Source organism: Lethenteron reissneri, chromosome 63 (genome assembly GCF_015708825.2).
Source record: "Lethenteron reissneri isolate LAM-NWPU_2019-01 chromosome 63, ASM1570882v1, whole genome shotgun sequence".
Taxonomy (NCBI): Eukaryota; Metazoa; Chordata; class Hyperoartia; order Petromyzontiformes; family Petromyzontidae; genus Lethenteron; species Lethenteron reissneri.
The window spans coordinates 2,154,284-2,168,192 of NC_083841.1; the positions used below are offsets into that span (position 1 = coordinate 2,154,284).

Genomic DNA, 13,909 nt, shown 5'->3' on the forward strand with positions numbered 1-13,909 from the left:
CCTCCAGGCTAGTGCTGTTCACTTGGCAGGAGATGAGTTGGAGGGTGTTGTTAAAGGCAAAAGCAGAGTTTTATTTACAGTGGTTTCAGAAGTACAAATCAAGTTAAATACACGCATGCGCACAAACGTGCACCACCACCACGTCGAAATCTGCACGAGTAGATTGAGGCGGTGGCATCCTGTAAAAATGTTTTTTTTTGCTTTTTAAAACTTTGGTCAATTTCATTATCTCAAAAAAAAAGATAACAAGGGAGCTCCCAACACCATCACCATTTAAATAAGCACTTCACTGTCAGCAGTCTGGGGCCACCCACAAACCCCACCCACAACCCCAGCAGGGGCAGCCAGTCACACCAGCTTTATTGGAGGCACTTTGGGCCACAAGTATTGCAGGGTCCACTCCTCTCAGCATCCTCATCGTCGTGTGGCAAAGTTTGTTGGGGGAAGAGCGGCAGGGCGAGTGGGCTTGCTACCCCTGCCCCACCACTTCCCACAGCAGTCTGGTCAAGGCCTCCAGTGCCACGGCCTGGGTCCATGCTGCCGTCTGTCCGTCCACTCACTTCCCCCATCTGTCCATTAGCTGCTCTCTCCCCGTCACGCCTCCCCCGCTGGCCCGCACCCTTCGCCGGCCATGCCAGGCTCGGGACACCAACCAGAGCTGCTGCATCTCCCAGGATGCAGCAGCAGATGCAGATGCAGCAGATGATGCAGATGCAGCAGCAGCAGCAGCAGCAGATGCAGCAGCAGCAGATGCAGCAGCAGCAGCAGATGCAGCAGCAGCAGATGCAGCAGATGCAGCAGCAGCAGCAGATGCAGCAGCAGCAGCAGATGCAGCAGCAGCAGCAGATGCAGCAGCAGCAGATGCAGCAGCAGCAGATGCAGCAGCAAGCAGCTGTAGCCGCTCTCCCCGCATCGCTGGTGCTCAAGCCTCCGTCGGTGGCGCCAGCAGTGGCGCTTGGGCCACCGTGGAATTGGTGGCATTGGTGGCATTGGTGGCCCCGGCGGTTGCGGCGGCGGCGGCGGTGCCGACAGCGGTGGTGCCGGGGGCCCCGGCGGTGGTGCCGGCGGTTGTGGTGGCGGTGGTGCCGGTGGCGGCGGCATCGGCGTCCTGCCGGTGCTCCTCGTGGTGGTAGTAGGCGTGGAAGAGGCGCTCGTGTGCGCAGGCGGCCATGGCGGTGTAGGTGTGCAGCAGGAGGAGCGGGAACCGCGACGTGAAGTAGGAGACAAAGTCGTCGGGCACGGCGCCCAGCGTCTGCTGCACGTCGCTCGGCAGCTCGCGATAGTGGTGCTTCTACAGCGGCAACAGCAGCAGCAGCAGCAGCAACAACAGCAGCAACAGCAGCAACAACAACAGCAGCAACAGCAGCAACAGCAGCAACAGCAACAACAGCAGCAGCAACAACAACAACAGCAGCAACAGCAGCAGCAACAACAACAGCAGCAGCAACAGCAGCAACAGCAACAACAGCAGCAGCAACAACAACAACAGCAACAACAGCAGCAGCAACAACAACAACAGCAGCAACAGCAGCAGCAACAACAACAGCAGCAGCAACAGCAGCAACAGCAACAACAGCAGCAGCAACAACAACAACAACAGCAGCAGCAACAACAACAACAGCAGCAACAGCAGCAACAGCAACAACAGCAGCAGCAACAACAACAACAGCAACAACAGCAGCAGCAACAACAACAGCAGCAACAGCAGCAGCAACAACAACGACCTGAAGTTGGTGGCTGTGCTGCACGCGGTCGGCCAGCCCCCGTGCAGGCAGCAGCTAGGGTTGGTGGCTCACGCTAGCACGCGCACGCACCCAGCAGAACTCCCCCCCCCCCCCCCCCCCAGCCGCAGATATCGGAGGTTCGCTCGGTTTCCTAGATCATGGCGGTGGGGCAAGTGGGGCGAGTTTAGATTTGTATGGAAAGGGAGGCCGAAGTGAGGGGAACTTCCCCTGGCAAGCGCGAGGTCCTCTCCTCCCACACGAATAAACAAACACTCGCTAAATGCGTTGGCCAAGCATCTCTTATACACAGGGGATCACAGAGCTTGGGCGAGCGATGGTAGCGCCGCTTCTCACGGAGACGCAACGACCAGGGACACACGCAGCAAACAGCGGCTCTGGGGGGGTGGGGGGGATTGCATGGGGAGGGGGAGGGGGGGGAGGGGGGTTGCATGGGGGGGGGGAGGGGGGTTGCTCAGAGCCCCGAGCAAGCGGTGGGGAAATTCCACATTCCCGTGGCGAGTGGCGACCCGGGCCGAGTGAGGCCTCACCTTGTTGCGCATGGCGCGCAGAAGGTCGCGCACAGAGCTCCCGCGGTACGACCGGAACTTCCTCAGGTCTGCGGGGACACGGGGACGTGAGACACGGGGACGTGAGACACGGGGACGTGAGACACGGGGACGTGAGACACGGGGACACGGGGCTATGAGACACGGGGACGTGAGACACGGGGACGTGAGACACGGGGACACAGGGCTATGAGACACGGGGCTATGAGACACGGGGACGTGAGACACGGGGACATGAGACACGGGGACGTGAGACACGGGGACGTGAGACACAGGGACACAGGGCTATGAGACACGGGGCTATGAGACACGGGGACGTGGGACACGGGGACACAGGGCTAAGAGACATGGGGCTATGAGACACGGGGACACGGGGCTAAGAGACACGGGGCTATGAGACACGGGGACGTGAGACACGGGGACGTGAGACACGGGGACGTGAGACACGGGGACACAGGGCTATGAGACACGGGGCTATGAGACACGGGGACGTGAGACACGGGGACGTGAGACACGGGGACACAGGGCTATGAGACACGGGGCTATGAGACACGGGGACGTGAGACACGGGGACACAGGGCTATGAGACACGGGGACATGAGACACGGGGACGTGAGACACGGGGACGTGAGACACGGGGACGTGGGACACGGGGACACAGGGCTAAGAGACATGGGGCTATGAGACACGGGGACACGGGGCTAAGAGACACGGGGCTATGAGACACGGGGACGTGAGACACGGGGACGTGAGACACGGGGACACAGGGCTATGAGACACGGGGCTATGAGACACGGGGACGTGAGACACGGGGACACAGGGCTATGAGACACGGGGACATGAGACACGGGGACGTGAGACACGGGGACGTGGGACACGGGGACACAGGGCTAAGAGACATGGGGCTATGAGACACGGGGACACGGGGCTAAGAGACACGGGGCTATGAGACACGGGGACGTGAGACACGGGGACGTGAGACACGGGGACACAGGGCTAAGGGACACAGGGCTAAGAGACACGGAGACGTGAGACACGGGGACACAGGGCTAAGGGACACGGAGCTATGAGACACGGAGACGTGAGACACGGGGACGTGAGACACGGGGACACAGGGCTAAGGGACACAGGGCTAAGAGATACGGGGCTATGAGACACGGGGACGCAACACCCAGGTAAGAAAACGGCGGCTCTCGTGGCTCCAGCGGAGCGGTCCGCTGGAGGCTGTGGGGGCGTCACGCACCGGTCTGCAGCGGCGGCGTGATGCGGGAGCGCCAGTCGTCGTGCACGACGCCGCGGCCGCCCCTCTCCAGCGCCCGCACCGCCGGGGACTCCAGCGGCTCCTTCTCCAGCCGGTCGCTCACGTCCTGCACGCGGCACGGGGGGGGGGGGGGGGGGGGGGGAGGCGAGGTGAGGGGGGAGGGGGGAGACGGAGTAGGGGGGGGAAGGTGAGAGTGAGGGCGAGGTGAGGGGGGGGGGAGACGGAGTGGGGGAGGGGGGCGAGGTGAGGAGGGGGGAGACGGAGTGGGGGGGCGAGGTGAGGGGGGGGGGCGAGGTGAGGGGGGGGGAGACGGAGTGGGGGAGGGGGGCGAGGTGAGGAGGGGGGAGACGGAGTGGGGGGGGCGAGGTGAGGGGGGGGGGGCGAGGTGAGGGGGGGGGAGACGGAGTGGGGGAGGGGGGCGAGGCGAGGAGGGGGGAGACGGAGTGGGGGGGGCGAGGTGAGGGGGGGGGCGAGGTGAGGGGGGGGGAGACGGAGTGGGGGAGGGGGGCGAGGTGAGGAGGGGGGAGATGGAGTGGGGGGGGCGAGGCGAGGAGGGGGGAGACGGAGTGGGGGGGGTGGGGGCGCCACCTGGAAGAAGTGGAGCTGCTTCTCGCGGCTCCAGAAGAAGGGGTGCTTGAGGGCGCGGGCGGCGCACGGCCGCCGGGCGGGGACAGCCGCGATCATCGACCCGATGAGGGCGCGGGCGATGACGCCGTCTGGGACACGCATCACACACACGCATCGCACACGGATCACACACGCGTCGCACACGCGTCGCACACGCGTCGCACACACACATCGCACACGCATCACACACGCATCGCACACGCGTCGCACGCATCGCACACGCACGTCACACATGCGTCACACACGCATCGCACATACATCGCACATGCATCACACACGCATCGCACACGCATCACACACGCATCGCACGCATCGCACACACACGTCACACTCACGTCACACACGCGTCACACACACGCAGGCGTCACAAACACGCGTCGCATGCAGGCGTCAAACACGAGCGTACACGTGTCACGCACACGCGGGGCGCGCACTGCGTCGCAAACTCGTTATGCACACACCACCCACGTGACTTAACTACTATTAATTACATCTTTAATTCAGTTACATATTTAATATAATAATGACTTGTTCAAGAGGGGTCCTGCTGCTGCTGCTGCTGCATTGCGCTTTTATTTCAAGATGTTTCATTATTCACGTGGGGGGAGAAACCCACGCCTTGCGCGAAGGGGGAAACGCTCGATCCCCTAACGGATGGGAACACGCGGAGACGAGTCGACACGCCCTGCCGTGCGCCGCCTGGGGCACGGCTCCTGCTCCTCGACACCCACCCGCGGCGAGAAGAGAGGGAGTGTTTCACACCCCATCCACGCGTGACCCGCCAACCCTCGCCTCCACCACCAACGCCGCCGCCGCCGTCGCCACGGCCACCCAACTGTATAAATGGCGTCCCGTGAATACGTCGCTGGCGCTGGGTGATTACGGCACCGGCGCGCGGTTAAGACGGCGCCGGAACGCGGTGAATACGTCGCTGGCGCTGGGTGATTACGGCACCGGCGCACGGTTAAGACGGCGCCGGAACGCGGTGAATATGGAGCTGGCGCTGGGTGATTACGGCACCGGCGCGCGGTTAAGACGGCGCCAGCGCCGTGCGCTCACCGTGTTCGTCGGGCGCCAGCTGCTCCATGCTGTAGACGCCGGCGAGGATGTTGGCCTGGCGGTGCAGGCGGTCCCCGAAGAGGTGGCGGCCCCCCGACAGCACGAAGTAGAGCACACAGCCAGCGGAGAAGATGTCTACAGCACATGTCTAGGGGAAGGGGGGGTGGTGAGTGAGTGGTGAGTGAGTGAGTGGTGAGTGAGTGGTGAGTGAGTGGTGAGTGAGTGAGTGGTGAGTGAGTGGTGAGTGAGTGGTGAGTGAGTGGTGAGTGAGTGGTGAGTGAGTGGTGAGTGAGAGCACGAAGTAGAGCACACAGCCAGCGGAGAAGATGTCTACAGCACATGTCTGGGGGGGGGGGGGGGGGTGGTGAGTGAGTGGTGAGTGAGTGGTGAGTGGTGAGTGAGTGGTGAGTGAGTGGTGAGTGAGTGAGTGGTGAGTGAGTGGTGAGTGAGTGGTGAGTGAGTGGTGAGTGAGTGGTGAGTGAGTGGTGAGTGAGAGCACGAAGTAGAGCACACAGCCAGCGGAGAAGATGTCTACAGCACATGTCTAGGGGAAGGGGGGGTGGTGAGTGAGTGGTGAGTGAGTGAGTGGTGAGTGAGTGGTGAGTGAGTGGTGAGTGAGTGAGTGGTGAGTGAGTGGTGAGTGAGTGGTGAGTGGTGAGTGAGTGGTGAGTGAGTGGTGAGTGAGAGCACGAAGTAGAGCACACAGCCAGCGGAGAAGATGTCTACAGCACATGTCTGGGGGGGGGGGGGTGGTGAGTGAGTGGTGAGTGAGTGGTGAGTGGTGAGTGAGTGAGTGGTGAGTGAGTGGTGAGTGAGTGGTGAGTGAGAGCACGAAGTAGAGCACACAGCCAGCGGAGAAGATGTCTACAGCACATGTCTAGGGGAAGGGGGGGTGGTGAGTGAGTGGTGAGTGAGTGGTGAGTGGTGAGTGAGTGGTGAGTGAGTGGTGAGTGAGTGGTGAGTGAGAGAGCGTGGTGAGCGAGTAGTGGGTGAGAGACGGAGTGTGTGGTGAGTGAGAGAGGCGGAGTGCGTCGCAGCAGTGGCAAAGACAAAGATCCCCCGTGTAGCCTTAACGGGCTGTCGGGGAAAGTGCTGTTGACGAGTAGCAGCGCCTACGCAGGCCGGCGCTGTGGGACACGAGGCGGTGAGTGTGGCCAGCACCACGCCCGGCCGCCTTTGTCTCCCCAACGGCGACCTTGACTTCACACCGCACTCCGTCGCTTGGACAGGCCGACGCCGGTGAGGGGAGTGGCGGTGGGGGTGGGAGGTCGCGGTGGTTGGGAGGGTTTCTCTCCGTGTTGGCGTTTGTCTCCGTGTTGGTGTTTGTCGTTGTGTTGGCGTTTGTCTCTGTGTTGGCGTGTGTCGCTGTTGGCGTTTGCCGCGTGCCACGCACCGGGCTGCAGTCTTGCGTGAGCAGCTCCGGCGCGATCCACCCCTCCGTGCCGGGAATCCCCGATCGCAGGCTGAAGCTCTGCCTGCCGGCCGACAGCTTCTTGCAGAGGCCGAAGTCGGAGATGAGGGCCTTGATGCGGCCGTGGCCGCTGGGCAGCGACAGCAGGATGTTGTGGGGCTTCAGGTCCCTGTGCACTAGGTGGGGGGGGGGAGTAGGGGAGGTGGGGCACAGTGTGGGTATTCGTAAGGGTGCTAGGAGGGTGCACAGAGGCAGTGCATCTGCCAGTCATCTCAGCGAGTCAACCCATGACACCTAGGTCTGTCCCGTGGCATCCGGCCAGCAGGGAGCCTTCGACACTTCCAAGTGCACCTGGCCTGGCACAGGCACCGTGGTGACCTCTCCCGTAGTGGCGAATTTGCCGGGTATTGGCGAGCGTGAGTGTATGGGGAGCGGTGGTGCAGCGGTTAGCGCCACGCTGCGCTACAAACCCCACGGCCCGGGTTCGGTTCCCGCTCACGGCCAACACCAGTGACGATTACCTGAAACGGTTCTGGGCCTCCCCTAGGTCAACTAGGCCTCAAATGAGTACCTGGCACAGTGTGTAGTAAACATCGCCACCAAGGGAGACAAAGGCGGTCATTGGGCGTGGCGCTGGCCCCCCACTCCCTCGTGCGCCGTGCCAGCCTTCACAGGTGGTGCTACTCACGAACGGCACTCGCCCCTACAGCCTGGCACTGTGACGCGGTGTGACGCGGTGTGACGCGGTGCGGCTGACCTGTGACAATGCGCGGCAGTGTGACATGGCAGCACACCTTGTGGCGCGGTGCAGTTGGCCATGACAGTGCGGTGAGCGGTGTGTGGCATGGGGCGTGGTGCATGGTGGGGCGTGGGGTGTGGGGTGTTGGGCATGGTGTGGCGTGAGCTTGGCACGGTGTGTCGTGGGGTGTGCCGTGGGGTGTGTCGTGGGGTGGAGTGTGGGGTGGGGTGTGGAGTGTGGTGCATGGTGTGGTGTGTGGTGTGTGGCCGTACCGATGTTGAGCGAGTGGAGGTGAGCCAGGCCGGACAGCGTCTGCTGCAGCAGCGTGACCGGGTCGAGGCCTCGCCGCTCGAAGGCCGGGTCCAGCACATACTGCGTCACACAGCATCACACACACAGTGTCACACACAGCGTCACACACACAGCGTCACACACACAGCGTCACACACAACATCACACACACAGCGTCACACACAGCAACACACACAGCAGCACACACAGCGTCACACACAGCACACACACAGCATCACACACAGCACACAGCGTCACACACAGCATCACACACAGCATGCAGCACCATGCACAGTAGCACACACACAGCGTCACACACAGCACACAGCGTCACACACAGCGTCACACACACAGCAACACACACAGCGTCAAACACACAGCGTCACACATTCGCTCACGGCATCACACACAGCATCAAAGCTCGCCCGTATAGCCTGAACAGACTGTTGGGGCGAGTCCAGCGTCTCCCCCCCCCACCCCCCCCCCGCACACCCCCCCCCCCACCTCGCGCAGAGTGGCGGCGCACAGCTCGGTGGCGATGTACTGGAACTGTCGGTCGCGCTCCGTGCAGAAGTAGCGGATGACGTGCGCGTGCTCATCTGACTCGCGCAGCAGCCGCACCTCGCGCTCCGCAAAGCTGAAGCACTCGGGCAGCAGGCGCTTCACCGCCACGGCACGCCCGTCAAACCGGCCCCTGGCGCCGGGAAACACGCCACGCACGTACACAGATACACACACACGTACAGAGATACACACACACATACACAGATACACACACACACGTACACACGTACGCAGATACACACACACGTACAGAGATACACACACACATACACAGATACACACACACGTACACACGTACGCAGATACACACACACGTACAGAGATACACACACACATACACAGATACACACACACACGTACACACGTACGCAGATACACACACACGTACAGAGATACACACACACATACACAGATACACACATACACAGATACACACGTACACACATACACACACACACACACGTACGGACGCACACGTACGGACGCACACGCACGTACACAGATACGCACACATACACACGTACACACACGTACACAGATACACACACACACGTACACCACACACGTACACACACGTACTGTCATGATGGCTGTGATGGTGGCAGTGACGATGGCTATGACTGTGGCTGTTGTGACGATGGTTGTGATGATGGCTATGACGATGATTGTGATGAAGGCCGTGACGATGGCTATGAAGATGGCTGTTGTGACGATGGCTGTTGTGACGATGGCTGTTGTGACGATGGCTGTTGTGACGATGGCTGTTGTGACGATGGCTGTTGTGACGATGGCTGTTGTGATGATGGCTATGACAATGGCTGTTGTGACGATGGCTGTTGTGACGATGGCTGTTGTGACGATGGCTATGACGATGGCTGTTGTGACGATGGCTGTTGTGATGATGGCTATGACAATGGCTGTTGTGACGATGGCTGTTGTGACGATGGCTGTTGTGACGATGGCTATGACGATGGCTGTTGTGACGATGGCTGTTGTGATGATGGCTATGACAATGGCTGTTGTGACGATGGCTCTTGTGACGATGGCTGTTGTGACGATGGCTATGACGATGGCTGTTGTGACGATGGCTGTTGTGATGATGGCTATGACAATGGCTGTTGTGACGATGGCTGTTGTGACGATGGCTGTTGTGACGATGGCTATGACGATGGCTGTTGTGACGATGGCTGTTGTGATGATGGCTATGACAATGGCTGTTGTGACGATGGCTGTTGTGACGATGGCTGTTGTGACGATGGCTATGACGATGGCTGTTGTGACGATGGCTGTTGTGATGATGGCTATGACGATGGCTGTTGTGACGATGGCTGTTGTGACGATGGCTGTTGTGACGATGGCTATGACGATGGCTGTTGTGACGATGGCTGTTGTGATGATGGCTATGACAATGGCTGTTGTGACGATGGCTGTTGTGACGATGGCTGTTGTGACGATGGCTATGACGATGGCTGTTGTGACGATGGCTGTTGTGATGATGGCTATGACGATGGCTGTTGTGACGATAGCTGTTGTGACGATGGCTATGACGATGGCTGTTGTGACGATGGCTGTTGTGATGATGGCTATGACGATGGCTGTTGTGACGATGGCTGTTGTGATGATGGCTATGACGATGGCTGTTGTGACGATGGCTGTTGTGACGACGGCGCCCCACCTGTAGACGATGGTGCCCTCGGCGCCGTGGCCCAGCACGTGGCGCGGGTAGAACGAGATGCTGCCCACACGCGTCTCCTCCTCCTCCTCCTCGCCCGCCTCCTCGTCTGGGGAGCGGCAGCAGCAGTAGCAGTAACAGTAGTAGCAACAGTAGCAGCAGTAGTAGTAGTAGCAACAGTAGCAACAGTAGCAGCAGTAGCAGTAGTAGCAGCAGCAGCAGCAGTAGTAGCAGCAGGAGCATTTGTAGTAGCAGCAGCAGTAGTAGCAGTAGTAGTAGCAGTAGTAGCAGCAGTAGCAACAGTAGTAGCAGCAGTAGCAGCAGTAGTAGTAGCAGCAGTAGTAGTAGCAGCAGTAGCAGCAGTAGTAGTAGTAGCAACAGTAGTAGCAGCAGTAGCAGCAGTAGTAGTAGCAGCAGTAGTAGTAGCAGCAGTAGTAGCAACCGTAGCAACAGTAGCAGCAGTAGTAGTAACAGTAGTAGCAACAGTAGCAGCAGTAGCAGCAGTAGCAGCAGCAGCAGTAGTAGCAGAAGTTGCAGCAGCAGCAGTAGCAGCAGTAGCAGCAGGTGGCAGTGCAGCATGGGGGGGCGGCACAGCACAGCGCAACACACCACCATCCCTGCGTCATACCTCCATGCACCGCATAACATACACCACGACACACCACGGCACATCACAACACTAAGCACCACACCGCCACACCACCACAACACATCACAACTCTACGCACCACACCACCACACCACCACAACACATCACAACTCTACGCACCACACCACCACACCACCACAACACATCACAACTCTACGCACCACACCACCACACTACCACAACACATCACAACTCTACGCACCACACCACCACACCACCACAACACATCATAACTCTACGCACCACACCACCACATCACCACAACACATCACAACTCTACGCACCACACCACCACACCACCACAACACATCACAACTCTACGCACCACACCATCACACCACCACAACACATCACAACTCTACGCACCACACCACCACACCACCACAACACATCACAACTCTACGCACCACACCGCCACACCACCACGACACATCACAACTCTAAGCACCACACCACCACAACACATCACGACACATCACAACTCTAAGCACCACACCGCCACGGCACCGCAACACACCACACCACACGGCGACCGACCGCGAGTGGTGGCGTCGCCCTCACCGTCGTCGCCGCGATCGCCGGCGCTCCCCTCCGCGACGGCGCCGGGGGCCGTGGCACCGCCAGAGTGACGCAGGCGTCCCGACTGCAGCACACACGCACACACGGGTCAGCACCACACACACATGCACACACGCACGCACACGCACACACACACACGCACACACGGGTCAGCACCACACACACACGCACGCACACACGGGTCAGCACCACACACACATGCACACACGCACGCACACGCACGCACACGCACACACACACACGCACACACGGGTCAGCACCACACACACACGCACGCACACACGGGTCAGCACCACACACACATGCACACACGCACGCACACACACGCACACACACGCAGATGCAGACACACGCACGCACACACACACGCACACACACACGGGTCAGCACCACACACACACGCACGCACACACACACACACGCACGCGCACACACGCACACACGCACACACATGCACGCACGCACACACACGCACACACGCACACACGGGTCAGCACCACACACACACACGCACGCACACACACGCACACACGGGTCAGCATCACACACACACGCACGCACACACACGGGTGAGCACCACACAACACGGGTCAGCACCACACACACACACGCACACACGGGTGAGCACCACACACACACGCACGCACACACACGCACACACGGGTCAGCACCACACACACGGGTCCCCATACGCACACGCAGGGTGCAGCACCACACGCCCACACACACAGAAGGCAGCAGCAGCAGCATGGCAGTGAGGAAGTGCGGACAGGGAGTCACGCGGGGGTGGGGGGGTCGGGTGTCACGCGGGGGGGTCACGCGGGGGGGTCACGCGGGGGGGTCACGCGGGGGGGTCACGCGGGGGGGTCACGCGGGAGGGTCACGCGGGGGGGTCACGCGGGGGGGGCACGCGGGGGGGGTCACGTGGGGGGGGCACGTGGGGGGGGGGGGTCACGCAGGGCGCCGCACCCCCGAGGAGCGGCTCAAGCGGTGCCGGGGTGAGTCGGTGGGGCGCCGCTCTCCCCCCCCCGGGGAGCGGGGGGGCAGCCGCGATGAGGAGGAGGAGGCGGACGACGACGATGAGGAGGAGGATTGTGACGGAGCCGGGGAGCCGGGCGCCGCCAGGGCCAAGGCCTGCGCTTGCGCCAGCAGCTGCAGGCGCTCCTCCAGGCGCTCCTCAAGCTGCTGGCGCTGCTGGCTCTGCTGCTGCTGCTGCACCGTCTGATAATACATCATTCACTTGTAAGGCCCCTACCACGAATGTCTCAATGGGCGTGATGGCGGTATCGCTATGAGTATGTCTGAGTATCGCTATGCGTACATGTGTATCTCTACGTGTGTGTATCTCTACGTGTATGCATCAGCCAGTCATCTCGGTCATCTCGGTCAGTCGACCCGTGGCACCTGCTGGGTCTGCCCCGTGACCTCCTGCCAGCGGGCAGGAGGTCACAGGGTGTGTGTCACTTAGTGGCGAATGGCGGTTGTTGTTGTATCTCTACGTGTGCGTATCTCTACGTGTGCGTTTCTCTACGTATAAATGCGTATCCTTGTGCGTTTCTCTCTCAAATAAAACCGGGTAGGAGCGTGACACCGATCTCGAGGGTTCGGGTTGGGGGTGTTCAGGGTTGGGGGTGTTCGGGGTGGGGGGTGTTCGGGGTTGGGGGTGTTCGGGGTGGGGGGTGTTCGGGGTTGGGGGTGTTCGGGGTGGGGGGTGTTCGGGGTGGGGGTGTTTGGGGTTGGGGGTGTTCAGGGTGGGGGGTGTTCGGGGTGGGGGGTGTTCGGGGTTGGGGGTGTTCGGGGTGGGGGGTGTTCGGGGTTGGGGGTGTTTGGGGTTGGGGGTGTTCGGGGTGGGGGTGTTCGGGGTTGGGGGTGTTCGGGGTTGGGGGTGTTCGGGGTGGGGGGTGTTCGGGGTTGGGGGTGTTTGGGGTTGGGGGTGTTCGGGGTGGGGGGTGTTCGGGGTTGGGGGTGTTCGGGGTGGGGGGTGTTCGGGGTTGGGGGTGTTCGGGGTGGGGGGTGTTCGGGGTTTGGGGTGTTCGGGGTGGGGGGTGTTGGGGGTGGGGGTGTTCGGGGTTGGGGGTGTTCGGGGTGGGGGGTGTTCGGGGTTGGGGTGTTCGGGGTGGGGGGTGTTCGGGGTTTGGGGTGTTCGGGGTGGGGGGTGTTGGGGGTGGGGGGTGTTTGGGGTTGGGGGTGTTGGGGGTGTTGGGGGGAGGCTGACCCTGGGGTAGGTGACGAGGAAGGCCACCCATCCGGCGAGCAGCACGGAGCCCAGCAGCAGCACGGCCACGTCCCTCGACACCGCGGGGGGGGGCTCCTGGGGGGGCCGCGGGGGGGGGGGGGCCCGCCGCGGGCGGGGGGCCCGGCCCGCCCCCCCGGGCGCCGCCACCCCGACCGGCGTCCCTCTCGGGGGGCGAGGGCTCTCCGCCGGGGTCCTAGGGGAGGCCCGCACGACAACGAGCGGCGGTGACGTCGCCGCGGCGCGTGTGCCAGGCTGGGTGCGCTTCAAGGCCACGTGAGTTGTGGCTGGCGGGAGGTCACGGGACAGACCCAGGTGCGTGGCCGCATGACGGCATAAGAACAGCGGCACCTCATGCACCATCGTCGTCGTCACTTACACCATCGTCACCACGAATCGTTAACCATCTCCACCACCACTTTCACACGACCACCACCACCACAACAACAACATCGTCACCATCTCTACCAACACTCTCACACCACCACAACACCACCACCACAACAACACCACGACAACAACACCGTCACCATC

General features: G+C 61.5%; 1 protein-coding gene across 1 annotated transcript in view; it reads right to left on the bottom strand.

Moving 5' to 3' along the window:
* Nucleotides 1–70: 70 nt before the first annotated feature.
* The window catches only part of LOC133358801 (serine/threonine-protein kinase/endoribonuclease IRE1-like), a 27,021-nt gene continuing 13,182 nt past the window's right edge, over nt 71–13,909 (bottom strand). The window contains 13 exon segments of the mRNA XM_061577249.1: nt 71–1,291; nt 2,273–2,340; nt 3,534–3,657; nt 4,140–4,267; nt 5,238–5,385; nt 6,631–6,824; nt 7,660–7,759; nt 8,183–8,372; nt 9,918–10,023; nt 11,125–11,206; nt 12,112–12,363; nt 13,358–13,471; nt 13,473–13,571. Of these exon segments, the coding sequence (XP_061433233.1) occupies nt 923–1,291; nt 2,273–2,340; nt 3,534–3,657; nt 4,140–4,267; nt 5,238–5,385; nt 6,631–6,824; nt 7,660–7,759; nt 8,183–8,372; nt 9,918–10,023; nt 11,125–11,206; nt 12,112–12,363; nt 13,358–13,471; nt 13,473–13,571 (1,974 nt within the window). The 3' untranslated portion in view covers nt 71–922.